This window comes from Hypanus sabinus, chromosome 7 (assembly GCF_030144855.1).
Source record: "Hypanus sabinus isolate sHypSab1 chromosome 7, sHypSab1.hap1, whole genome shotgun sequence".
Lineage (NCBI taxonomy): Eukaryota > Metazoa > Chordata > Chondrichthyes > Myliobatiformes > Dasyatidae > Hypanus > Hypanus sabinus.
Genome location: NC_082712.1, coordinates 14687003 through 14714530, shown reverse-complemented (window position 1 = coordinate 14714530; position 27528 = coordinate 14687003). Strand labels below are relative to the sequence as shown.

General features: G+C 45.2%; 1 protein-coding gene across 4 annotated transcripts in view; it reads left to right on the top strand.

Annotated features, from left to right (window-relative positions):
• The window catches only part of rictora (RPTOR independent companion of MTOR, complex 2 a), a 202564-nt gene that overhangs the window by 170443 nt on the left and 4593 nt on the right, over nt 1-27528 (top strand). For 3 of the 4 annotated variants that reach the window (XM_059974240.1, XM_059974242.1, XM_059974243.1), the window contains 7 exons: nt 186-1203; nt 5062-5239; nt 9771-9870; nt 14632-14856; nt 21616-21780; nt 22676-22796; nt 24282-24420. In XM_059974240.1, coding sequence (XP_059830223.1) covers nt 186-1203; nt 5062-5239; nt 9771-9870; nt 14632-14856; nt 21616-21780; nt 22676-22796; nt 24282-24420 — 1946 coding nt within the window. The remainder of the gene's footprint in view (nt 1-185; nt 1204-5061; nt 5240-9770; nt 9871-14631; nt 14857-21615; nt 21781-22675; nt 22797-24281; nt 24421-27528) is intronic. The other variant, XM_059974241.1, reaches the window with a different exon arrangement.

Genomic DNA, 27528 nt, shown 5'->3' with positions numbered 1-27528 from the left:
GGCTAAAGCTCCATCTTCCATAAGACTCTTAACTGTGGGTGCTGTTTCAGGCATGTTTATAATGGACTCTGCCACTGTGGGCTACTGTGTTTCAGGCATGTTTATAATGGACTCTGCAACTGTGGGCTACTGTGTTTCAGGCATGTTTATAATGGACTCTGCCACTGTGGGCTACTGTGTTTCAGGCATGTTTATAATGGAGGATGATCGTTACGGAAGCAGCACTACAAGCACCTTCTTCCTAGACATCACCGAAGAGGGAGACCAGTCTCTGCCACTGAAGCCCAAGTCCACCAAGGAAAAGGAACGAAGCCCTTTAAGCCTCCTCACCTCCTCCAAGTTTGCCACACGGCGCTTCTTCAACAACTTGACCTCGCTGCCTAGTAAGAAACTGCGCAGTAGTAGTGAGTCCAAGTCTGCCAAAGCAGCTGCAGACCGGAAGCAGGCACATCAGCGTATCCGGGCAGTCACTGAGCCAGCCAATAGCACTGAGTACCAGCAGGGTGAAGTGCTCACGAGCATCCTGAATGGGGCCCGAATGCACAAAAGCCACACACTAAGTCTGGAGACGTCATTTGTTGGGAATAGGGACCATGGCAATGGAGGGAGTTCACAGAGCATCTGGGAATCTGAACTAAAGCGTCCAAAGACACTGCTGGGGGAAAACCACAAGGAGCAGCTGACTAAGGACGGCAATACTAACACACAGTTCAAAAGCCGTAGCCAAAGCTTTAACACAGACACCACGACTAGTGGCATTAGCTCTATGAGTTCAGTGAGCTCTAGTCCCTCTGGTGAAACTGTCCGTCTCGACACTGAGTGTGGCAGCCTGAATACAATTGTCAGTGCACGGACAGTGAAGACCAATGTGTCTCCCACGCCCCGTTGCAACCACCTACCTCTGGCTAAGTCAAATTCTGTGTCTCTGGTACCCCCGGGATCATCTCACACCCTCCCTCGAAGGGCACAGTCGCTCCGAGCACCTTCCGTCACTACTATAAAGAGCCTGACTGACTACAATTTCAGTTACACAACCCCACGTGATGCCTTTGGCTACGCCACCCTGAAACGACTACAGCAGCAAAGAATGCACTCATCACTGTCGCACTCTGAGGCCCTGGCATCACCGGCAAAAGATGTGTTGTTTACAGACACAATTACCATGAAGACGGGCAGTTTGGACTCAAGATTAACGCCAAGAAGGTAATCCTAAATTACTCTTTTATTATCACGTATACCGAGATACTGTTGTTTCACATGCCATCCGTACAGTCCAATTCATTGCCACAGTGCATTGAGGTAATACAAGGGAAAGTAATAAGTTTGAAATAAACTGATTATCAAAGTACATGTACGTCACCATATACAGCCGAGATTCATTTTCTTGAGGGTATTCATGTTAAATAGAAAGAAATACAATAGGATCAACGAGAAACCACACACAAGACAAACAAACAAGGTGCAAAAGGCAGCAAACTGTGCAAATACAGAAAGAAAAAAATAATAAAAATAAGCAGCAAATTTTCAGAACTTAAGATGAAGATCAAGTCCTCCGAGTCCTTCAGACGGTTCTGAAATTGCTAGTTCATTGAGACAATTCAAAAGTATGGTGCTTAAAGGGGAATTTCAGGCTGCAGACTGCAGCAGTAGTGGTTCGGATGTGGTATGGTATGTTTCCAAGTTTTGTCAGCAGCCTGCAACGGCACCGTGGCTCACTGGAGCGGAGCAGAATGAAGTGTTACAGTTACAGAGAGAGTGCAGAGCAGGCAGACAATGAGGTGCAAGGCCATAATGAGGTAGTTTGTGAGGTTGAGAGTCCATCTCACCATCCATCAATACTACCCTCGTGCAGTAAAGCTGATCAACACCTCCACCTGCTAACACACCCAACCACCACAACTTTATCATTTCCTGTCAGATTCACCTTATGTACAGACACTCCTGTGCCTAGTGTCACTTATGATATAAGCTGTCTTATGTATTTATTGTATTCTTTATCTTAATTGTGTGCTTTTTTGGGTGCTGCATCAAATCTGGAGTAACAATCATTGTTCTTTACACTTGTGTATTGGAAATGACATTAAGCAATCTTGAATGTTATAACAGCTGGCAGAAGCTGTCCTTGAGGCTGGTATGTGCTTTCAGGTCTTTGTTGCTTCAGCCTGATTAAACTGTCCCTGAATTGGCTCCATTCCACATTCTCCTCGGTGCAGGTATTGTTCTAGGACATGCCTCTGTAAATATGTTCCTGAGGAGACATTGGATTGCATGGAGGGTGAGAGAGTTTAAAAGAACTCTGCTCTACTCACTTTACACTTAACGACTGTGAGGCTAAGCACAGCTCCAGTGCCATATTTAAGTTTGCTGATGACATCACTGTCAAGGGCCAAATCAGATGTGGTGATGACTCAGGAGGGGTAACTTCATTCAGTTTCGCTTGCCCCATCACTGAACGGTTCCCAGAAACCATGGACTCACTTTCAAGGCTCAAGGTAAATTTATTATCTGCATACCATATATAGCCCTGAGAGTTATTTTTCTTATGGACATAACTCCACAAATTTATAGATTAATAATCATAATAGATTCAATGAAAGACTGCACCAACTTGAGCATTCAGCAAGTGTGCAGGAGATGACAAGCTGTGCAAGTACAAAAATAAAGAAATAATAAACAAAGAGTACATGCATGAGAGGGATATGGAGGGCTGTCTGTGGTCCAGGGGCATGTTGATGGGACTTGGCAGATTAATGGTTTACCACGACCAGATGGGCTGAAGGGCCTCTTTCTGTGCTATGACTTTCTAATTCTAAGTTTATACATGAGAAAGTTGTGGCATTTCAGGTACACGTTCAGGTTTTTCTGACCTCCTGGACATACTGTGACACCTGTTACCTTACTGAGTCAATGACCCAAACATCATTAGCATTTTGGATCACGGAGAAGGTTGCCAAAGCAAGGATATAGAGCAAAGTCAAAGTAAAATCTATTATCAGAGTATATACGTTACCATATACTACCTTGAGATTAATTTTTGTGTTAGCATCTTAAGGAAATAAAGAAATTTAATAGAATCTACACCTTCTGAAGACATGTAGCACCAGAAGGTGTATTCTACAAGTACGAATAACTATACATGAAGACTGATAAACAACCAATGTGCAAATAATACTGACAGCATTGTAAAGAGTCCTTGAAAGTGAGTCTGTAGCTTATAGAATCAGTGCAGAGTTGTAGAGAGTGGAGTTATCTGTGGTTGACTTATTATCATGGTAGGTAAATTGGAGTTGATTTATTTTCCCTCTCAGCTCTATTCTCCTTCTCCTCCCCCTAACTTTTGATGCCCTAACTAATCAGGAACCTATCAACCTCTGCTTTAGGTGTACTTGGCCTCACCAGTTGTCTGTGGCAATGAATTATATAGCTTCACCACCCAATGGTTAAAGAAATTCTCATCTCTGTTCTGAAGGGATGCCTTGTATTCTGAGGCTGTGCACTCTGGTCCTAGACTGTCCCACTATTAGAAACATCCTCTCCATATCCACTCTATATAGGCCTTTCAAGTGGAATTGTCTTCACCTGGGGAAGAGGGCGAGGTGTATTTTGTACTTCAGCCTGCAAGGTGAAGCACTGAGCTGTTTCCTGCTGCAGACCCCCAAAGCAGCCAGGCCAGTGGATTTGAGTGCCCATCAACAGAGGCAGTGTGAGCTATGGGAGGAGCTGAGGCTTTATAAAGAATTGGTATGTCTGCACTTGGAGTGTTATGAGCGGTTTTGAACCCCTTATCTAAGAAAGGAAGTGCTACCATTGAAGAGGGTCCAGGGGAGTTCATGAAAGTAGTTCCAGGGATTGAATAGGTTAACATGTGAGGTATGTTTGATGGCTCTGGGCCTGTGTTCACTGGAGTTTAGAAAAATGGGGGGGGGGGGAAATCACATTGAAACCTATTGAATATTAAAAGACAGATAGAGTGGATGTGGAATGTTTCCTTTGGTGGTGGGGGGGTGGGCGTCTAGGATTAGATGGCACAGCCTCAGAATAGTGGAACATCCATTTAAAACAGAGATGAGGAATTTCTTTAACTAGAGGATGGTAAATCTGGAATTAATTGCCATAGATGTCTGTGGAGGCCAAGTCACTGAGTATATTTAAAGTGGAGGTTGATAGGTTCTTGATTGGTCAGGGGGTCAATGGTTACAGGGAGAAGTCAGGAGAATGGGGTTGAGATGGAAAATAAATCAGTCATGATGGAATGGTGGAGCAGACTTGATGGGCTGAATGGCTCCTACTGTTTGTTGGTCAAAATTATCTGGCAGTATTACTCAGCAAAATCAGGAGAGAGAAAGGCCAATTGTCCTAGAGGAAGTGGTGTAGCATGCTGCTCGGTGCACTTTGTGTGTGAAATTGAGGGCCATTATTTGGCCAGTGCAGAGAACTTTCAACCTGGAGCAATATACATTAACTACTGCAGGAACTCAGCAGGTCAGGCAACATCTATAAAGGGGAATAAACAAACAGTCGACATTTTAGGCTAAGACCCTTCATCGGGACTGGAAAGGAAGGGGGCAGAAACTAGAATAAGAAGATGGGAGGTGGAGTACAAGCTGGCTAGTGATAGGTGAGACCAGGTGAGGAGGAAGGTGGGTGGGTGGGGTGGGCAATGAAGTAAGAAGCTGGGAGGTGATAGAGGAATCTGAGAGGAGAGAACCAAGGGAGAAATGGAAGGAGGATGGCCACCAGAAGGAGCTGATGGGCAGTTGAGAAGGGATAAGAGGATTGAGGAATGGGGAAAAAGTGAATGGGGGGGTGGGGAGATTACCAGAAGTCAGAGGTTAATGTTAATGCTAGATTGGAGGCTATCCAGGAGAAGAGAAAGGGATAAGTGATCGAAGTTGGGGAATGGAGTAGGGGGGGAAACTACCGGAAGTCAGCTTAATGCCAGGTTGGAGGCTAGCCAGGCAGAACAAGAATGGCCTCATGGTAGCAGTAGCGGGGCCATAAGGAGATGTTGGAATGGGAAGTCACTCCTCCTCTGATCTCCATTCGTCTCCTGTTGTTCAGGTTCATCAAAGCGTTGAGCTTCGCCTCACTAGACAAAGAGGATTTACTGAGTCCGATTAATCACACAACTCTTCAGCGCTCATCCTCCGTACGCTCCATGGTCTCCAACGCCACCTACGGCAGCACGGATGACTACATTGGCCTGGCATTGCCAAATGACGTCAATGAGCTGTTCCAGGTAGGATCAGGTAGTCTGGGGCCCGAGCCTACTTTGTGTATATCTGTTTAATGTAAGCATGTGGTTGTGTGTGGGTAGGAAGGCAGGTGGTCATGAGAGTGGGTGGGAGGTTTGCCTTGCTAGTTATCACAGCTGTTCTTTATTTTAAGATATGGCGCAGAACAAGCCTGTTGGATTCAGGTGTTTAAATCCAAAGTTCTTTCAGAAGTCAAGAACGAGGGATAAAACTTGGTGCTTCACGATCATTTTATTAAGAGTTGATAGCAGAAAGAAAACAGGAAGAGAACAGTGTTGGGGGGGTCTTACTAGAAGAGGAGATCTGAAGACGACACCTAGCATAAAACAGCTATTTTTATAGCCATAGAGATAAGAAAAATTCCATTGATAAGAGACAAACAATTAGAAAACACTTAATCAAAAGTCCAGTAGAATGTTAACCAAAGAGAAAAACACTTAATCACTTAATGTAGTACAAAGCTTCCAGAATTACACTGTGTATAGCCACTAGAGGCATAGAGCCCAGAAACAGGCTCTTCACCCCATCAAACTGCATTTGGACCATAATCCTACATACCCCTCCCATCCATGTACTTACCCGAACTTCTCTTAAATGTTGGAATAAAACTTGCATCCACCACTTCATTCGCAGCTCTCACCACCCCCAAGTGAGGAGGTTTTCCCTCATATTCCCCCTTAAACATTTTACCTTTCACCCTTAACTCCTGACCTCTAGTTAGTGTTTCACCTAACCTCTGGAAAAAGCCTGCTTACATTTACCCTATCTGTACCCCACATAATTTCTGATACCTCTTATCAAATCTCCCCTCTGTCTTCTAAGCTGCAGTGAATAAAGTCCTTACCTATTTAATCTTTTCTAATAACTCAGGTCCTGGCAGCATCCTTATAAATTTTCTCAGTACTAATTCAATCTTATTGATCTCTTTCCTGTAGGTAGGTGACCAGAATTGCACACAAGGCTTTTTACCGTTTGATTTTCAACCAAATAACCCCTCATTCTCTGAACTCTAGTGAATACAGGCCAGAAGCCATCAAAGCTTCTTCATATGACGAGCCGTTCAGTCTTGAAATCACTTTCATGAACTTCCTTTGAACTCTCTCCAGTTAAAGCAGATCCTTTTTAAGAGCCCAAAACTGCTCACAATACTCCCAAGTGAGGCCTCACTAGTGCTTTGTAAAGTCCTGACATTACATCCTTGCTTTTATATTATAAGACCATAAGGCATAGGAGCAGAATTAGGCCATTTTGCCCATCGAGTCTGTTCCACCATTCAGTCATGGCTGATCCTTCTTTCCCCTCCTCAGCCCCACTTCCCGGTCTTTTCCCTGTAACCTTTGATGCTGTGGCCAGTGAAGAACCTATCAAGCCTGTGGTAACAAACTCCACAAATTCACCACCATCTATTTAAAGAAATTTCTCTGCATCTCTATTTTAAATAGGCTCTCTATTCTGAGGCTGTTCTCTCTTATCCTAGATTCTCCCACCATGGGAAATAACCTTTCCACATCTACTCTGTCTAGGCCTTTCAACATTTGAAAAGTTTCAATGAGATTTCCCCCCCCCCCCCCCCCCCCCATCCTTCTGAATTCCAGCAAGTACAGACCCAGAGCCATCAAATGTTCCTGAATGATAAGCCTTTCAGAATCATCCTTGTGAACTTCCTTGGAACCCATTCCAATGCCGGCACACCTTTTCTTAAATGAGTAGCCCAAAGCTGTTCAGAATACTCAGTGAGGTTGTACCAGTGCCTTAAAGCACTTCAGCATTACATGCAACACACACAAAATGTTGGAGGAACTCAGCAGGCCAGGCAGCATCTGTAGAAAAGAGTTTTGGGCTAAGAATCTTCAGCAGGACTGGAGAAAGAAAGATGAAGAGGAACCTGCTGAGTTCCTCTGCATTTTGTCCCAAGTCCCTTTGCATCTCAGATTTTTAGATTTTCTACCAATCTGTATCATCTGCAAACTTGGCAACGAAACGATCTATTCCAGCATCTAAATCATCGCTATACAGCTGTAACTCTCAGGTTCAACCGGCGGTGTTAGTCTAGGGAAGACCGTCTCTGGCCCCTCCAAACATGTGCAATCTGAGGAGCAAAACCTCTTGTTTGTGTGGATGCTGCGTGATGCGTTCCCCTGTTACAGATCAGTACAACGAAATAACAAACAGTACACCATGTGCAATTAAATGATCTATCTTTATAATTCTTAATTTGACTAGAGGGTTAGTAAAGAAAAACGAAAAGAAAAGGGCCCATTTTAACGAACCAGTCTAATGTGCATGTTGGAGCTCACAGTTTCCCGTCCATTAGACACCCATCAATTTTTCTGGGTGTTGTTGACTCCCGACCCCATTCCAAGTCCACTCCATCCGGCAGTCTACGACTTCTCCATTCTGGCATCTTCTCTCTCCATTTTCCGCAGAACAAAAGACATAGAACAACTCACTCTCAGGCACACAACTAGATAAAAAACTCCCTTCCATCATTGGACGCCACACATTGCAAATCCCCCGTTATCTCAAACACTGCTGCTACAGAACAACCATTACATTAGCAACAAAACCTTTCCCAAGGCATTACACAGCATAAAAAGTAGCAGTCCCAACACCGGCTTCTGCAGAACACCAGTCATCACTGGCATTCAACCAGAAAAGGATCCTTTTATTCCCACTCGCTGCCTCCTACCAATCAGCCAATGCTCCGACCATGCCAGTAACTTTCCAGTAATAGCATGCGCTCTTAACTTGGTAAGCAGCCTCGTGTGTGGGGTAAGCAGCCTCCCTTTGCACCTCAGTTTTCTGTACTTACTCTCCATTTAGAAAATAGTCCAACCCTTTCATTTCTTCTACCAAAGTGCATGGCCATACACTTCCCAACACACTATTCCGTCTGCCATTTCTTTCCCCATTTTCCTCACCTAAGTTGGTCTGTGGCCTCCATACTTCCTCAAAGCTATCTGTCCCTCCACCTATCTTTGTATTGTCTGCCAACTTTGCAACATAGCTATCAATTCCATCATCTAAATCATTAAGCTAAAGCATAAAAAGATCCCAACTCCTGTACTCAGTATTCTGATTTATGAAGACCAATGTGCCAAAAGTTTTCTTTATGACATTAGAGGCATATTAAACTGTTATGTATATGAAGGCTACTTAAAATAATAGCAGATAATTAATTGTTAAACTTTCAAGAAAATGAAAATTTAAATTTAAACAGTTGGACCCAACAGACCCTTCAAACCCAACAAGCCACGCCGGTCAGCAATCCCTGATTTAACCCCAGTCAGCTAACTGGTAAGCTTTGGACTGTGAGAGGAGACCGGAAGCACCAGGAGGAAACCCACAATTTTAGGAACAGAATGATCTCAGTAGCCCTGCTGTGTTTAGAGATTAGCTTTAATCTAATCTGGCAGGTGATAGGTGAGTGGGATGAAGTGGGAGACGGGAAGGTGATCAGTAGAAGGGGTAAAGGGCTGAACAAGAAAGAATCTGATGGGAGAGGTCAGCGGAGCATGGGGGAAAGGAAAGGACAAGGGGTTTAGCTCTGTTTGTCATAGGTACATCAAAACAGTCAGTCAAATGTGTTGTTTGCGTGAAAAACCAACATGTGCTGGGGACAGCCCACAAGTGTGGCTATGCTTCCGACACCAGCATATCATGCCCACAACTTGCTAACCGTAACCTGTACGCATTTGGAAAGTGGGAAGGAAACCCATGTGATCACAGGGAGAACATACAAACTCCTTACAGCCAACAATAGGAATTGGACCCTGTTCGCTAGCGTGTAAAGCATTACAGTAACTGCTGTGCGACTGTGCAGCCTGCTGTTATGAGTCCTGGAAATGGTTGACATTTAAAGTACTTATCAAGGATGTTATTCTAATCTAATTTACTGTCTTCAAAGTAAGATGGTTGGTGTATTTGAGATTTACTATCACTGGCATAAATTGTGAAATGTGTTGTTTTGCAGCAGCAGAACATTATAATAAAACTAAATTACAATAGTATATATATAATAAAACATTAAATTCAGTAAGCAGTGCAAAAAGTGAGGTAAGATTCATAAACCATTCTGAAATCTGATGCCGGGGGGGGGGGGGTGGGGGGGAGAAAGAAGCTGTTCCTAAAACTTTACAGCTTCTTGTAGCCTTTCCTGATCCTGTGCAGAGCCTCCCTCCGACCCCACACCAGTTGATGGTGCAATCAGTGTCAGTGCTCTCCACAGTACATCTGTAAACATTTTTGAAAAATTAGTGCAAAAAAGAGAGCAAAATTAGTAAGGTAGGGTTCAGGGGGAGAAGCTATTCTTTGAAAGTTGATTCACTTCTAAATCAATAGCTATTCTGTGAAATGCCACTTAAAAAGACAGTTAATTTTTGTTGTCTACACTGTTTATGGGAAAAAAATTAAATTTCTGTAATTTTTAAATTAATGTGTGTTAAATTTGCTCCAACCTGAAGATTAGCATGTAGTCAGTGTGTGCAAATGAAGCCACAAAATTAACGTTAGCAGTTCTTGCTTCTCATACAGGTGAAGGAGATTCCTTATTTCCAACAGAAATGCAGCCCACCCGAAGATCACTCGGTCCACGGGCGTGAATCTGAAGATGAAGGTGAATATTCATCAGTTTATCAAGTTTCGCTAACAACTACATTCTACATGTCCATTGCTAATCTCCTCTGAACTGAGGAGACATTTATGAGATTATTACTTTTGAGAACTGCAATGAGGCAGATACTGGCTCTTCAGCTTCACTGAGAAAATTAGTGAGGCCAATGGTTTTCTTTTAAAAACGTCAGCTGCAGGGGTGAGATGCGTACTTGTGTCTCTAACTCAGTGGCATTGTATCTGGGCTACAATGTTGTCACCTACGCTAGGGAGTTGAGACACAAATCGCAGTGTCGGCTCCTGCCTTGCTGAAGGACTCGAGTACTGCCCTGTTCTGAACATATCTCCTCCTGGTGACACGCCTGCGTAGAAATATAAGTCACTTCAGCTTTGTACCAGTCACCGTTGAAGATAGATTGCACACCAGGATCAGGGAGCTTGCTCTCCTCTGAACATAGAACATTACAGCACAGTACAAGCCCTTCGAGCTGACCTTTTAATCTACTCCAAGATCAATCTCACCTTTTCTTTCCCTACCACCCCCCTTACATAGGCCTCCAGTTTGCTATTATCCATTTGCCTATCTTTAGGGTATCTTAAATGCCCCTGGCTCCGCCCCTACCACTGACATATGTTCCATGCACCCATCACTCTGTGTTTTAAAAAAAAACGCTTCTGGCATCCCATAAGAGACCATAAGACATAGGAGCAGAATTAGGCCATTTGGCAATCGAGTCTACTCTGCCATTCACTCATGGCTGATCCTTTTTTCCCCTCCTCAGCCTCACTCCCCAGCCTTCTCCCCGTAACCTTTGGTGTTGTGTCCAGTCAAGAACCTATCCAGCTGTGCCTTAAATACACCCAATGACCTGGCCTCTACAGCTGCCTGTGGAATGAACGGGTTAACATATGAGGAGCATTTGGCAGCTTTGGGCCTTGTCTGATAACCCGTTCATTCCTGGTGACTTTCTTCTGAACCCTCTCCAATGCCAGCACATCTTCTCTTAGATGAGGAGCCCAAAACTGTTCAGTACTCAAGGTGAGGCCTTACAAAGCCTCAGCATCACATCTTTGCTCTTGTATTCTAGACCTCTTGAAATGAATGTTTAAATTGCAGTTACCTTCATCACCACCAACTACTGCAACTTAACCTTTAGGGTGTTCTGCACAAGGACTCCCAGGTTCCTTTGCATCTCAGATTTTTGGATTCTCTTCCCGTTTAGAAAATAGTCCAAGCATTTATTTCTACTACCAAAATGCATGACCATGCATTTTCCAACATTGTATTTCATTTGCCACTCTCTTGGTCATTCTCCTAATCTGTCTACGTCCTTCTGCATCCTACCTGTTTCCTCAACACTACCTGCCCCTCTACCAATGTTCATATCATCTGCAAACTTGGCAACAAAGCCACCGCTTTCATCATCTAAATCATTTATATACAGCATAACAAGAAGTGGTCTGAACACCGACCCCTGTGGAACACCACTAGTCACTGGCAGCCAACCAGAAAAGAGTACTTTTATTCCCACTCGCTACCTCCTACCAATCAGCCAATGCTGTAACCATGTTAGTAACTTTCCTGTAAGACCATAGGTTCTTAACTTAGAAAGCAGCCTTGTGTGTGGCACCTTGTCAAAGGCCTTCTGTAAGTTCAAATAGACAACATCCACTGCATCCCCTTTATCTATCCAACCTGTAATCTCCTCAAAGAACTCCAAAAGGTTCTTCAGGCAGGATTTTCCCTGAAGGAACCCATACTGACTTTGTACTATCTTGTCCTGTGTCACCAAGTACTCCATAACCCTATCCTTAACAATTGACTCCAACATCTTCCCAACCATTGAGGTCTGACTGACTGGCCTCTCTACCTTCTTGAAGAGTGGAGTGACTTGAATTTTCCAGTCCTCAGAATCTAATGGTTCTTTAAAGATCATTATTAATGCAGCAACAATCTCTACTGCTCTCTCTTTCAGAACCCCAGGATGCAGTTCATCTGGTCTGGGTGACTTATGGACCCTTAGGTCTTTCAGGTTTTTGAACACCTTCTCCCTTATAATAGTAACTGCACCCTCTTCTCTTCCCTCACACTCTTCAACATCCGGTACACTGTTAGTGTCTTCCACAGTGAAGACAGATGCAAAATACTCATTTAGTTCACCTGCCATCTCCTTGTATCCTGTTACTTCTCTGGCCTCATTTTTTAGTGGCCCTGTACGCACTATTGTATCTCTTTTTTTACATACTTGAAAAAGCTTTTGCTATCCACTTTGATATTTTTTGTTAGCTTGATTTTTTATTTCATCTTTTTCCAAATAATGATACTTCTAGTTGCTCTCTGTAAGGTTTAAAAGCTTCACAATCCTCTATCTTCCCACAAATATTGCTTTGTTGTATGCCCTCTCTTTCTTTTGAACATAAGCACATAAGGAATGTCCCGCTTGGTGGTGCAATAATATCAGCGCTGGACTCCGAAGCGAAGGTTCCCGAGTTCGAATCCAAGTTGGGTTGAGCGTTGAGCTAGCAACTCAGTCTCGTAAAAACAAGAATAGCTTGCTTTGGAAACACCGTCATGACGGTGCCCCGATAACTCCACTGCCGAGTTAAGGGCTATTCTTATTCTGCATAAGAAATAGGAGCAGGAGTAGGACATCTGACCCATCAACCTGCTCTTCCATTCAGAAACTGATTGAAAAGCTGAGCCTACTGGGCCTGAACATCTCCAACACCATCAAACTGAGCACGGGGGGGCCCAGGGTTTCGTGCTCAGTCCACTGCTGTTCAGTCTGCTGACCCACGATTGTGCTGCAACACACAGCTCGAACCATATCATCAAGTTCGCCGATGACACGACCGTGGTGGGTCTCATCAGCAAGAACGACGAGTCAGCTTACAGAGAGGAGGTGCAGCAGCTAACGGACTGGTGCAGAGCCAACAACCTGTCTCTTAATGTGAACAAAACAAGAGACGGTTGTTGACTTCAGGAGGGCACGGAGCGACCACTCCCCGCTGAACATCGATGGCTCCTCGGTAGAGATCGTAAACAGCACCAAATTCCTTGGTGTTCACCTAGCGGAGAATCTCACCTGGTCCCTCAACACCAGCTCCATAGCGAAGAAAGCCCAGCAGCGTCTCTACTTCTTGCGAAGGCTGAGGGAAGTCCATCTCCCACCCCCCATCCTCATCACATTCTGCAGAGGATGTATTGAGAGCATCCTGAGCAACTGCACCACTGCCTGGTTCGGAAATTGCACCATCTCGGATCGCAAGACCCTGCAGCGGATAGTGAGGTCAGCTGAGAAGATCATCGGGGTCTCTCTTCCACAAAGGAAACAGTATTATGAAGGACCCCATGCACCCCTCATACAATCTCTTCTCCCTCCTGCCATCTGGGAAAAGGCTCCAAAGCATTCGGGCTCTCACGAACAGACTATGTAATAGTTTCATCCTCCAAGCTATCAGACTCCTCAATACCCGAATCCTGGACTGACACCTTGCTCTACTATCCTGTTTATTATTTATTGTAATGCCTGCACTGTTTTTGTGCACTTTATGCAGTCCTGTGTAGGTCTGTAGTCTAGTGTAGCTTTCCCTGTGTTATTTTTTATTTCGTAGTTCAGTCTAGTTTTTTGTACTGTGTCATGTAACACCATGGTCCTGAAAAACATCTCATTTTTAATATGCACTATACCAGCAGTTATGGTCAAAATGACAATAAAAGTGACTTGACTTGACTTGAATAAGATCATGGCTGATCTGACCATGGACTCATCTCCACCTACCTGCCTTTTTCCTCATAACCCTTAATTCCCCTACTTTGCAAAAATCTATCCAACCTCGTCTTAAGTATATTTACTGAGGTAGCTTCCCTGGGCAGAGAATTCCAGAGATTCACCACTCTCTGGGAGAAGCAGTTCCTTCTCATCTCCATCCTAAACCTACTTCCCCGAATCTTGAGGCTACGTCCCTTAGTTCTAGTCTCACCTATCAGTGGAAACAACTTTTCTGCCTCTATCTCATCTATACCTTTCATAGTTTTATATTGTTCTATAAGATCTCCTCTCATTCTTCTGAATTCCAGCAAGTACAGTCCCAGGCAACTCAATCTCTCCTCATAGTGTAACTTCCTCATCTCTGGAATCAACCTGGTGAACTTCCTCTGTACCACCTCCAAAGCCAGTATATCCTTCCTCAAGGAAGGGGTCCAGATATTTTTACCATTTAAATAATAATCTGCTCTTCCATTTACCCTTCCAGAGTAGATGACATCACTTTTACCAACTTTGTATTCCATCTGCCAGACCCTTACCCACTCACTTAACCTATCTATATCTCTCTGCAGACTTTCCATATCATCTGCATAATTTACTTTTCCACTCAATTTAGTATCATCAACAAATTTAGATACACTATATTTGGTCCCCTCTTCCAGATCGTTAATGTATATTGCGAACAGTTGCAGGCCCAGCACCGACCTCTGCGGCACACCGCTCTCCACTGATTGCCAACCAGAGTAACATCCATGTATTCCAACTCTCTGCTTTCTATTAGTTAACCAATCCTCTATACATGCTAATACATCACCCCCAACTCTGCATCCTCATCTTATGGATAAGTCAATAAGTCTTTTATGTGGCACCTTGTTGAATGCCTTCTGGAAATCCAAGTAAATAAATTCCATCTGTTCCTCTGTGCTTGTTAAACAGTATGGTCCCAGGCATTTTGCTTTCACATTAGCTTAGACTCCCCTTGTCTTCTGTTGCAGACACCATATCATCCTCGTGTTCTCGGAGTCCTTTCCAGGAGCTGCGGTCACAGATCAGTTTGACGGAAGCAATGCTGAAAGCATCGGAAGATGCACCTTCAGCTGATGCGATAGAGGAGACGGGCTTGCAGGAGCATACGGATGATAGCTGCCTTTACTGTGTGTGCCTGAAGATTCTGGGCTGCCCGCCACACAGCCAAAGTGCATCCACATTAAACCGCACAGGTGGGTACCCTCTTGCAGCTTAAGACTCAAGATTGTTTAGTGTCATTTCCAGTTCACAAGTGTAAAGGAAAACAAAACAATTGTTACCCTGGATCCACGACAGCACAAAAACCCAATAAGATAAGGAATACCGTAATAAAATACAATAAAAATAGATACATCAGATAGATTATGTACAGAGATTGATTGCCTGTCCAGAAAGTGACACTAGGCACAGGAGTGTCTGTACACAAGGTGACTGACAGGAAATGATAAAGTAGTGGTGGTTGGGAGTGTGGAGTGGAAGATGGGTTAGTGGGTGGACGTGTTGATCAGCCTGACTGCTTGGGAAAAGTAATTGGTTTTGAGTCTGTTTGTCCTGGTGTCAATGCTACGTAGCGTCCTCACTGAATGGAGTGGGACAGACAGTCCAAGAATAGGTTGGGTGGGATCGTTCACGACGTTATTAACCCTTTTCCAGCACCATTCTGTATCTATGTCCTTGATGCTGGGAAGGTTGGTATTGGTGATGCGTTGGGCAGTTTTGACTACCCGTTGTAGAGGCTTCCTGTCTGCTGCAGTGTTTTCCATGCCATGTAAGCTTGCAGGATCTTACTCTGCACACCTGTAGAGCCGTCGACTCCTCCGCAGCTTTTAATCTCTCCCCATTCAAATCTGTTTGATTTACACCGTGCTGGCAATCCTGTGGATTAATCTATTCTGCTTTTCTTACACTGCAGATGTTTTGGCTCAGGTTTCCTCGTCTGTTTTCCTTAAAACTGACTCCCTGTTTCCTGAATCCAGAGGTTCAGTTGTTGTAAATATATCCTCTATTTTCAACTCAAATCCTTGTAGTTCAAAATAGTCCTTTCTATTGCTTTTAATTTCATTTCAGAGCACTATAACAGGCTCTTCCAATTACTGTGCCAGTCGATCACACCGTGTGACCGATTAACTGAACTGGTATCTGTGGAATGTGGCAGGAAAACCCACAGAGCTGGGGAGATTACGGATAGTGACAGGAACTGACCCACACGGTGATGGGGAGATTACGGATAGTGACAGGAACTGACCCACACGGTGATGGGGAGATTACGGATAGCGACACGAACTGACCCATACGGCGATGGGGAGATTATGGATAGTGAGAGGAACTGACCCACACGGTGATGGGGAGATTACGGATGGTGACAGGAACTGACCCACACGGTGATGGGGAGATTATGGATAGTGACAGGAACTGACCCACACGGTGATGGGGAGATTATGGATAGCGACAGGAACTGACCCACACGGTGATGGGGAGATTATGGATGGTGACAGGAACTGACCCACACGGTGATGGGGAGATTACGGATGGTGACAGGAACTGACCCACACGGTGATGGGGAGATTATGGATAGTGACAGGAACTGACCCACACGGTGATGGGGAGATTACGGATGGTGACAGGAACTGACCCACACGGTGATGGGGAGATTATGGATAGCGACAGGAACTGACCCACACGGCGATGGGGAGATTATGGATAGCGACAGGAACTGACCCACACGGTGATGGGGAGATTATGGATAGTGACAGGAACTGACCCACACGGCGATGGGGAGATTACGGATGGTGACAGGAACTGACCCACACGGCGATGGGGAGATTACGGATGGTGACAGGAACTGACCCACACGGAGCTGGGGAGATTACGGATAGTGACAGGAACTGACCCACACGGTGATGGGGAGATTATGGATAGTGACAGGAACTGACCCACACGGTGATGGGGAGATTACGGATGGTGACAGGAACTGACCCACACGGTGATGGGGAGATTACGGATGGTGACAGGAACTGACCCACATGGCGATGGGGAGATTACGGATGGTGACAGGAACTGACCCACACGGAGCTGGGGAGATTACGGATGGTGACAGGAACTGACCCACACGGTGATGGGGAGATTATGGATAGTGACAGGAACTGACCCACACGGTGATGGGGAGATTATGGATGGTGACAGGAACTGACCCACACGGTGATGGGGAGATTACGGATAGTGACAGGAACTGACCCACACGGTGATGGGGAGATTACGGATGGTGACAGGAACTGACCCACACGGCGATGGGGAGATTATGGATGGTGACAGGAACTGACCCACACGGTGATGGGGAGATTATGGATAGTGACAGGAACTGACCCACACGGTGATGGGGAGATTACGGATGGTGACAGGAACTGACCCACACGGTGATGGGGAGATTATTGATAGCGACAGGAACTGACCCACACGGTGATGGGGAGATTATGGATGGTGACAGGAACTGACCCACACGGTGATGGGGAGATTATGGATGGTGACAGGAACTGACCCACACGGTGATGGGGAGATTATGGATGGTGACAGGAACTGACCCACACGGTGATGGGGAGATTATGGATAGCGACAGGAACTGACCCACACGGTGATGGGGAGATTATGGATGGTGACAGGAACTGACCCACACGGTGATGGGGAGATTATGGATAGCGACAGGAACTGACCCACACGGTGATGGGGAGATTATGGATAGCGACAGGAACTGACCCACACGGTGATGGGGAGATTATGGATGGTGACAGGAACTGACCCACACGGTGATGGGGAGATTATGGATAGCGACAGGAACTGACCCACACGGTGATGGGGAGATTATGGATAGCGACAGGAACTGACCCACACGGTGATGGGGAGATTATGAATGGTGACAGGAACTGACCCACACGGCGATGGGGAGATTATGGATAGCGACAGGAACTGACCCACATGGTGACAGGAACTGAACTCGGGTCGCTGTTGCTGTTGTGCTGACGTCTATGCTGCTGTGCTGTGTGTGAAGTGCTTTTGAATCGTCGCCCGTATCAGACATTTATACATCTCACTTTGTAGAGGCTCTTTAGGAAACAAAGGTCTTGTCTTTTTTTGAGGCAAGGAGCATGGTCACTGATTGTTCTCCAAGGATGGTGACCAAACTGCTGAATTTTTCTCGGTTTTTATTCTTCAGATTTCCTCAGCTGCAGTAATTTGATATTACTGTAGTTTCTCTCTATTGTAAGCTGCATTTTATTTAATAACTAAAAGAACAGAAGCTGCTGTGAGGGATTTTGGTGAAATACGCGAGGAGGACCAACTTCACTCCCACTACACTACTGTTACCATAACCATCTGTGGACTCACTTTCAACGACTCTTCATCTCATGTTCTCAATATTTTTTGCTTATTTATTATTTTTTGTCTGCTTAGTTGTCTTTCGCATACCTTGTATACATTTTTTCATTGATTCTATTGTTTCTCTGTATTTACAGTCAATGGCCACAAAATTAATCTCAGGGTTGCATATGGAAACATATTTGTACTTTGATAATAAATTCAACTTTAAGCTCTGAGCTTTGATAACTAGAAACCAGAGTGATGGTAAACTGCCCAGAGGCGGCACAGGATTCCCTATTGAGCCACAGAAAACTACAGCATAGAAACAGGCCGTTAGGCCCATCTAGTCTGTGCTCTACCATTTAAGCTGTCTACTCCCATTGGCCTGCACTGGGACCATCATCCTCCATGTATAAGATGATGAGAGGCATTGATCATGTGGATGGTCAGAGGCTTTTTCCCAGGGCTGAAATGGTTGCCACAAGAGGACACAGGTTTAAGGTGCTGGGGAGCAGGTACAGGGGAGATGTCAGGGGTAAGTTTTTTACTCAGAGAGTGGTGAGTGGAATGGGCTGCCAGCAACGGTGGTGGAGGCAGATACAGTAGGGTCTTTTAAGAGACTCCTGTATAGGTACATGGAGCTTATAAAAATAGAGGGCAACGGGTAACCCTAGGTAATCTCTAAAGCACATATTCAGCACAGGATCGTGGGCTGAAGGGCCTGTATTGTGCTGTATGTTTCTGTGTTTCATACCCCTATCATCCATGTACCTATCCAAACTTTTCTTAAATGTTGAAATCGTGCTGGTATGCACCACTTGCGCTGGCAGATCATTCCACACTCTCTTAGCCCTCAGAGTGAAGAAGTTTCCCCTCATGTTTCTCTTGAATTGTTTACCTGTCACCCTTAACCCATGACCTGTGGTTGTAGTCCTGCTCAGCCCTCACATCAAGAATGAACCAGGGAATTATAGGTTCAAAAGTACATTAAACTCCAAAGCTCCCCCTCCCATTCAAAAACAACAGCAAGCAACAATCCTCCCCTCCCCCGCACCAGCAAAAAAAAATCAGTGCCCCCCCCACCGAGCACTCAAGCGTGCAGCAAAACATCAATAAAGACACAGATTTGCAGAAACCCAAAGACTACTCATTCACCCTGTATTCCACATACCACAGGCTCTCTCCCTTCCTAACAAGGGAAAAAAAGATTATCTGAATGGTGGCCGATTAGGAAAAGGGGAGATGCAACGAGACCTGGGTGTCATTGTACACCAGTCATTGAAGGTGGGCATGCAGGATCGACTGGATCGACTAGGCTTATACTCACTGGAATTTAGAAGACTGAGGGGGGATCTTATTGAAACGTATAAAATTCTAAAGGGATTGGACAGGCTAGATGCAGGAAGATTGTTTCCAATGTTGGGGAAGTCCAGAACGAGGGGTCACAGTTTAAGGATAAAGGGGAAGCCTTTTAGGACCGAGATGAGGAAAAACCTCTTCACACAGAGAGTGGTGAATCTGTGGAATTCTCTGCCCCAGGAAACAGTTGAGGCCAGTTCATTGGCTATATTTAAGAGGGAGTTAGATATGGCCCTTGTGGCTAAAGGGATCCGGGAGGGTATGGAGAGAAAGCAAGTACAGGGTTCTGAGTTGGATGATCAGCCATGATCATACTGAATGATGGTGCAGGCTCAAAGGGCTGAATGGCCTACTCCTGCACCTATTTTCTATGCTTTTTCCGAGCTCTGTGCCCAAAGAACTCGGGTCTCTGGGCACTCAGCCAGCAACCAGCTTGCTGCTTTCGATCTTCCGTCTCCCACGACACACTGATTCCCTGCAGAGGCACTGACCACAAGTCCACCCACCTCCAGAGCCACGAAATCCCGGAACTCGGAAGGCCATGTCCTTGGTATCTTGAATAACGGCCATTCGTGAGACCCTCCCATTCCCGCAAAGAACTGAGAAGTGTAACTCCACGTCTTCCTAAGAACCCTGAAAGGGAAAAATAAAGATATTAAAGATAGAAATAGAGCTCTTTCCGAAGATGCGAGGAAGGGAGTCGCCATTGGGTGCCTTTAGCTCCTGAGCTCCATGTTCAACTACTGATGTCACCAGCCTGACACCAGTAATTTCCCAAGCACTGATGTCAGGCTCACCAGCCTATAAGTTCCTGGTTTATTCTTGGAGCCTTTCTTAAACAGCAGTACAACATTAGCTATCCTCCAATCCTCCAGCACCTCACCTGACACTGAGCTTTGGAAAACTCACACATCAGAAGCTATAACTTGCAAAGAGATAAGGAAAGGACAGTAGAACCTGTAGTCATGAATTCCATCGCACTGAATCCACGCTAACCATTATGCACTAGAAACTGCTGGGAAGTGGGAGTCATTCAGAAAAAGCCAGCACTGACACAGAGGGCAGAGTGGCCTGCAGTCGCAGTACACATTGGCCACATTACTCAGATGAAAGCTGAGCCATCCTCACAGTGATGGAAAGTGGAAACTAATTAATTTCACCAGCTGGATTTTCTCCACTTGCATCCCCATCTGTTAACCTAGCTCAGCATTTAAGGGTAAGATTAAATATTCAATAAAGTTAGAAAAAATGAATTTATAAAAGTATTTAGATGTGTTGCAGGAATCCATTATTTTGACTACTGGCCAGTGATATTGTACTATGAGATGTGAGGACCCTCACCATCCAGGCCATGCCTTCTCATTACTGTCATCAATGGGGGAAGTACAGGAGTGTGAAGACATGCACTCAGCTTTTATCTACAGCTTCTTCTCTGCCATCAGATTACCCAACGGTTCATGAACCGGTGACTACTACCTCACTATTTATTTTGTACTAGTATTTTTAAAAATGTATCACAACTTCCTGTGATTTTTATGTAGTGCTGCTGCAGAACAACACATTTCACAGCCTATGCCAGTGATAATGAACCTGATTCTGATCAGGAGAATGCCTGTGCTCCATCAGTGACTTTGTCTCTGTCCTGGCCCTTGTAGTCTCAAGTTCAAGTTGAGCCATACGCAGGTATACCGCCAAACGAAACTGTGTTCCTCCAGGTCAAGGTGCACAATGCAGCGCATATAACACACACACACACACACACACACACACACACACACACACACACACACACACACACACACACAACACATATAAAGTAATATTACCATAATAAATACGATGTATATATGATACAAGTTTTTAAAAAAACGGTCATGTTACTGGTGCTTCACACGTGAGGAGACCTGAGTGTTGGCAGAGAGTTCCGTAGTCTCACGGCCTGCGGGGGGAAGAAGCTGTTTTCCATCCTAGTAGTTCTTGTCCTAATGCCACAGTATCTCCTGCCTGATGGTAGAGGTCAAAGAGACTGTTGGACATGGAAGGGATCACTGACGGTGCTATGTAGAAAGTGCTTCTGATCACTATCTCCATGGGTGGCAGAGAGCTCCCAATGATCCTCACAGCAGTCCTCACAATCCTTTCAGAAAAGTATGTCCTATCTGCTAAAAGCCACACCCAGTTGAATAAAAAAAGAAGTCTTGATTGGAGATTAGTCATAGTAACAGTATGAATGTTTTCAGCTTTCGCAGATGTTCTGTATTGTGACTGCTGTGTTCCCACCATTCCGGTGCACACCCACCTGGAAGTCACACCTCGCTCCTCGAAGATCTCTGGGATTTCCGGATGCAGTGATGCAGTGTCGCAGGGCTCTGCAAACAGCAACAGGAGTGTTGATATAGTGATAGGTGAGTGCTGGAGTAAGTTGGAGCTTTCTGAAAGCTGTTCCTTTCTTGCATTTATCATCTCAGAGGTGAAGAGAGAACTGATTGGCTTTACTTGTCACACGTACACAGAAACATGCAGTGAAATGTATCATTTGTGTCAATGTCCAACACAGCCCGAACCTGTGCTGGGGGCAGCCCACAAGTGTCATCATGCTTCTAGAGCCAACATAGCCCACCCACAACTCACTGACCCGAACCCATACGTGTTTGGAATGTGGGCGGAAACCCTGGCAGTCATAAGGAAAATGTACAGACTCCTTACGGTCAGCGGCGGGAATTCAATCCTGATCACTGATGCTGTAAAGGGTCACATTAGCTGTTACGCTGCCACTTCATGTAGCAACTTGAATCAGTAAATTGGTTTATTGTTGTCGCATCTACTGAGATGCAGTGAAAAGCTTGTCTTGCATACCGTTCATACAGATCAGATCATTACACGGAGCATTGAGGTAGAACAAGGTAAAACAATAACAGAATGCAGAATAAAGTGTTACAGTTACAGAGGAAGTGCAGTGCAGGCAGTAAGATGCAAGGGCCACAACAAGGTAGATTATGAAGTGAGGAGTCCATGTTATTGTACTAGGGATCTGTTGAATAGAAGCTATCTTTGAGCCTGGGTGGTAAGTGCTTTTCTGTCTTATGCTTGATGGGAAGGATCTACCTGGGGGAGCTGGAAAGTGAAGCTGTTTAAGGGAGGGCTGAGGAAATTGAGTGTAGAGTCCGACTTGTGGTGTATGGGGATGAGGAAATGGCAAGTTTAATTCAGCCATGGGAGTGAGTGGGAATGAGGTCAAGGGCTATCCTGCAGTGAGTGTTTACGAATGTTGTTGTACTGATCTTGCTCGTGCACCGGCAGGGAAGCCAGTGATGGAGAACAAAGCTGCCTGCCGCGTGCTGCTTCGCAAAGAGGTGCTGCGACTGGTCATTAACCTCAGCAGCTCTGTCGGGACAAAGGGCCACGAAACCGGGCTCCTGACGTAAGAACTGATTCCTTGTTACGCTCGCCGTATCCGTTCCTGTTAGACTCCAACCTGGCATCCACAGACCCCTTGTTTAATGGTAGGGGTCCGTGGCATAAAAAAAGGGTTGGGAACCCATTTTTGTAGCATCTGAGATGTCTAGTGTTGGGATAGCAGAAAATTGCATTAAGTAGCTGATCATAAACACAAGATTCTGTGGATGCTGGAAATGTTGAGCAACACACACACAAAATACCGGAGGAACTCAGTAGGTCAAGCGGCATCTGTGGGGTAAGGGAGCAAATAAACAGTCAATATCTTGGGCTGAGGCCCTTCATCAGAATGGGAAGGTGGGGGCAGAAGCCAGAGTAAGGTGGGGGGAGGGGAAGGAGTACAAGCTGGCAGGTGATGGGTGGGTAGGGGAGGGGAATGAAGTAGAAAGCTGGGAGGAGATAGATGGAAGATGTAAAGGCTGAAGGGGGAGGAATCAATTTCCCATTCCCATTCTCACATGTCGGTCCATGGCCGCCTGTAATGCCATTATGAGGCCAAACTTAGGTTGATGGAGTAACACCTCATATTCGGTCCAGGAAGCCTTCAACCTGATGTAAAGAGCTGAAGGAGGAGGAAATCCATTCCCCCTTCTCTACTCCCTTGCCCATCACCTCCCCTTGTGCCCATCCTCCTTTTCGTTCTCCCATGGTCCACTCTCATCTCCTATCAGATTCCCTCTTCTCCAGCTCTTAACAGGACAGTTTATTCCCCGCCATAGATGTTGCCTGACCTGCTGAGTTCCTCCGGTATTTTGTGCATGTAGATTAAGTAGTGTGAATGTGATTTAATCCTGGCATTTACTGATGGGTTGCTGGGCTCAGCATCTAACGGAGGTTGGAATCTCCTTCCTAAGCAGATTAAGGGTTAAGTTAGTCCTTTTCATTCAGACCATCCACTGACCGTGCTTCCTGCACTCTTTCCTTAAAGCATTACAAGCCCTGCTTGATCCAAAACCTTAATCAGTTTGAACCTCTCCGTGTGGAGAGTTCCAGGAGGCCTGTGATCTCACTTGACTTCCCCTTCCTCCTGTCACTGGATATCTCTCTTAGATTGAATAAATTCTTTCAGCATAATACAAGGAACCAATGTCAAAGCTCCATATTTGTTTGTTTATTCACCCAGCAACGCACCCACTTACCCCAGCCTGATCACAGGACAGTTTATAATCTAACCAGTACATCTTTGGACTGTTGGGAGAAACCAGAGCACTAAGAGGAAACAAACCCCTTAGAGGATACTGGAGCAGAGCTCCAAATTCTGCCCCTGAGCTGTAGTAGTGTCACTGGGCCCAACTTGTTATATGTGTAAATAACGTGCCAGAACAGGGAGACACACCTAACTGAGAGAGAGATGTCCACCCCTCCCAGTGATTGTTCATTCTGTTTCTGCTTGTGAAAGGAGTTTTAGCTGTGTTATTGTCTGAACCCTTGTTCTGTTTCCATTTCCCAGGATAAAGGAAAAGTTTCCTCATGCTTTTGATGACATCTGCCTGTATTCTGAGGTCTCCCACCTCCTGGCAACCTGCACCTTCAGACTCCCCTCCCGCAGATTTATCCAAGAGCTCTTCCAGGACGTTCAATTCCAGCCAGTAAGTTCCTGGTGATGTGTACCTACAGACACTGTGTGCTTCTCAGCAGCATCACTCTTCAGAGAGAATTCTATACTGAAACCATGAATTTGTGAATTTCATGAGTGTTCACAATAGTTTCTGAAACTGTCCCACAGAAAGAAAGAAGAGAGGCGGTTGTACTTGATTCAGACTGAGTCAGACCTGCTGATGGGATGGTGATTTGGTTGAGGGGCGGAGTACAAAAGCAGAGTTTGGATGAGCCTGTTTAAATGTGGATCAGCCCACAGTTGGAATGTTGCATGTAGTAAAAGGTTGGCACAGAGTCATGGGCTGAAAGGCCTGTACTGTGCTGTAGTGTTCCATATTTTATGTATTTGTTTTTGTTGCTCTTCTGTGAAGGCCCAAGAGAGGGTGCGGAGATGCTGGATTTCAGCTCCAGGGTTAAACTGGAGAAGATAGACTCTTCTCCTTGGGGTAAAGGAGATGGACAAGATCGATGAAGGTCATGGTCTGACTTGGATAAACAGAGGGGAGTCTCTGTCCATTAGTGGATGATTCAAGGGCCAGGGAGCAGAAATTTAACATTTGGGAAAATGTACAAGAAGGAAGTGAGGAGAACTTTTGAGACTGGCGCTGGCTGAAAACGTGGCCGTCATAAGGGAATTGGATTGCTGGTGGAGCCAGCTCCTGTGTTGTAAGTTAGCTCTGTGCTCTGACCTATTCCACCAGTGTGCTCTGCAGGGTGATGTCAGTGCAGAATTAGTAGAGGAAGTTGGCTTGAAGCTCTTTGGAGCAAAGGAGGATGAAAGGTGACTTGGTAAAGTTGCACAAGATGCATAGGCTGAGTGAAAAGCTAGAGACTTTTTCCTAGGGTGGAAGTGGCTAATACAAGGGGCATAATTTTAAGGTGATTGGAGGAAAGTATGGGGGGGGGGGGGTGAGAAACATGCTGCCAGGAATAGTGGTAGAGGCAGATACATTAGGGGCATTTAAGCACTCTTAGATGGGTACAAGAGTGAAAGAACAATATGCAGGAGGGAAGGGTTAGATTGATCTTGGAGAAGGTAAAAGGCTGAGGGGTTGACACTGCACTGTAGTGTCCTGCGTTCAGAGGAGACACTTAGAAACCTACAGCATGATACAGGCCCTTCAGCCCACAAAGTTGTGCCGAACATGTCCCTACCTTAGAACTACCTAGTCTTTACCCATAGCCCTCTATTTTTCTAAGCTCCATGTAGCCATCCAGGATACTCTTAAAAGACCCTCTCGTTTCCGCCGCCAGCAGCTCATTCCACGCACTCCTGACATCTCCTCTGTACCTACTCCCCAGCATCTTAAAACTATGCCCTCTTGTGCTAGCCATTTCAGCCCTGGGGAAAAGCCTCTGACTATCCACACGATCAAAGCCTCTCATCATCTTATATGCCTCTATCAGGTCACCTCTCATCCTCCGTCTCTTCTTGGAGAAAAGGCCGAGTTAACTCAACCTATTCTCATAAGGCATGCTCCCCAATCCAGGCAACATCCTTGTAAATCTCCTCTACACCCTTTCTATGGCTTCCACATCCTTCCTGCAGTGAGGCGACCAGAACTGAGCACAGTACTCCCAAGTGGGGTCTGACCAGGGTCCTATATAGCTGCAACATTACCTCCCAGCTCCTAAACTCAATCCCACAATTAATGAAGGCCAATGCGCCATATTCCTTCTTAACCACAGAGTCAACCTGTGCAGCAGCTTTGAGTGCCCTATGGACTCGGACCCCAAGATCCCCCTGATCCTCCACACTGCCAAGAGTCTTTCCATTAGTACTATATTCTGCCATCATATTTGACCTACCAAAATGAACCACCTCACACATCAGGAGATGAAGCTAGATAGAAATCATGAGGGGGCCTGGAGAACATATTAGCTCAGGAAAAAAGATCTGGCATTGGACCATTTTAATGTCTGACGATATTCTATGTTGGCAGGAAGTATTAAAATAAATCTTACCTAAAGACGAGATTGTAAGTTTTAAGATGGAGAGGGATGTTTTCAGGTGTGTAATTACAGTAGTAATTAGAGCCAGTAAATGTTCATGTATTCAAAATCAGAAAAACTCCAGAAGCTGCAAATCTAAAATAAACACAAGAAATGCCGAGAAAGGGAGATAGAAGCACAAGAGATTCTATAGATGCTGAAAATCCAAGCAACATGCACAAAATGCTGGAGGAACTCAGCAGGTCGGCCAGCATCTATGGAACTAAATGAACATTTCACATTTCAGGTTACTGTCTTGATGAAGGGTCTTGACCCACAGTGCGGGCACTATATTCCTGTCCATAGGTGGCCAGGCCAGATAATGTCCCAAGCTGAGTACTCACAGTGTGCACATAAGCCTACTGATGTCTTCACAGACAACTTCAACATTTCACTCATCCAGGCTTCAAATCAATCACCATCATCCCTGTACCAAAGAACTGCACGCCTTCAGAACTAAACTACTGTCCGGTGGCACTGCTTTGAACTGCTGGTAGTGACAAATATCAAAAATGCCATTCCTGTCACACGGAACACTCACCATTAATCTTACCGACAGAACTGACCTACAACAGCCCTACAGCATCTATTTTTCACCTGACCCCGAGACGCCTGGAAAGAAAAGACACTTGGGACAGATTGCGGTTTGCGAATTTCAGTTCTGCATTCAACACTATTGTCCCACCGACCTTTGGTGAACAAACTCTCCTCATTCGGTGCAAATGGGTGTTGAACTTCCTAACCAACAGACCTCATAGTCAGGGTACACAATTTTCCCCAAGAATTTATTATTAAAGTACAGATATGTCCCCATATACAACCCTGAGATTCATTTTCTTGTGGGCATACTCAATAAAGCTGTAATAGAATAATGACCGTAATCAAATCAGTGAATGCACCAACTGGCATTCAACCAGTGTGCAAAAGACAAACTGTGCAAAAACAAAAGTAAATAAAAAATAAATAAGCCGTAAATATCGAGAACATGAGATGACAAGTCCTTGAAAATGAGTCCATAGCTGCGAGACTGGGGCAAGTGAATTTGGTAGTTGCGAAGTTTGTGATGGTTCCTCCATGCTTTGACAGCCAAAGCAAACATAGAAGGC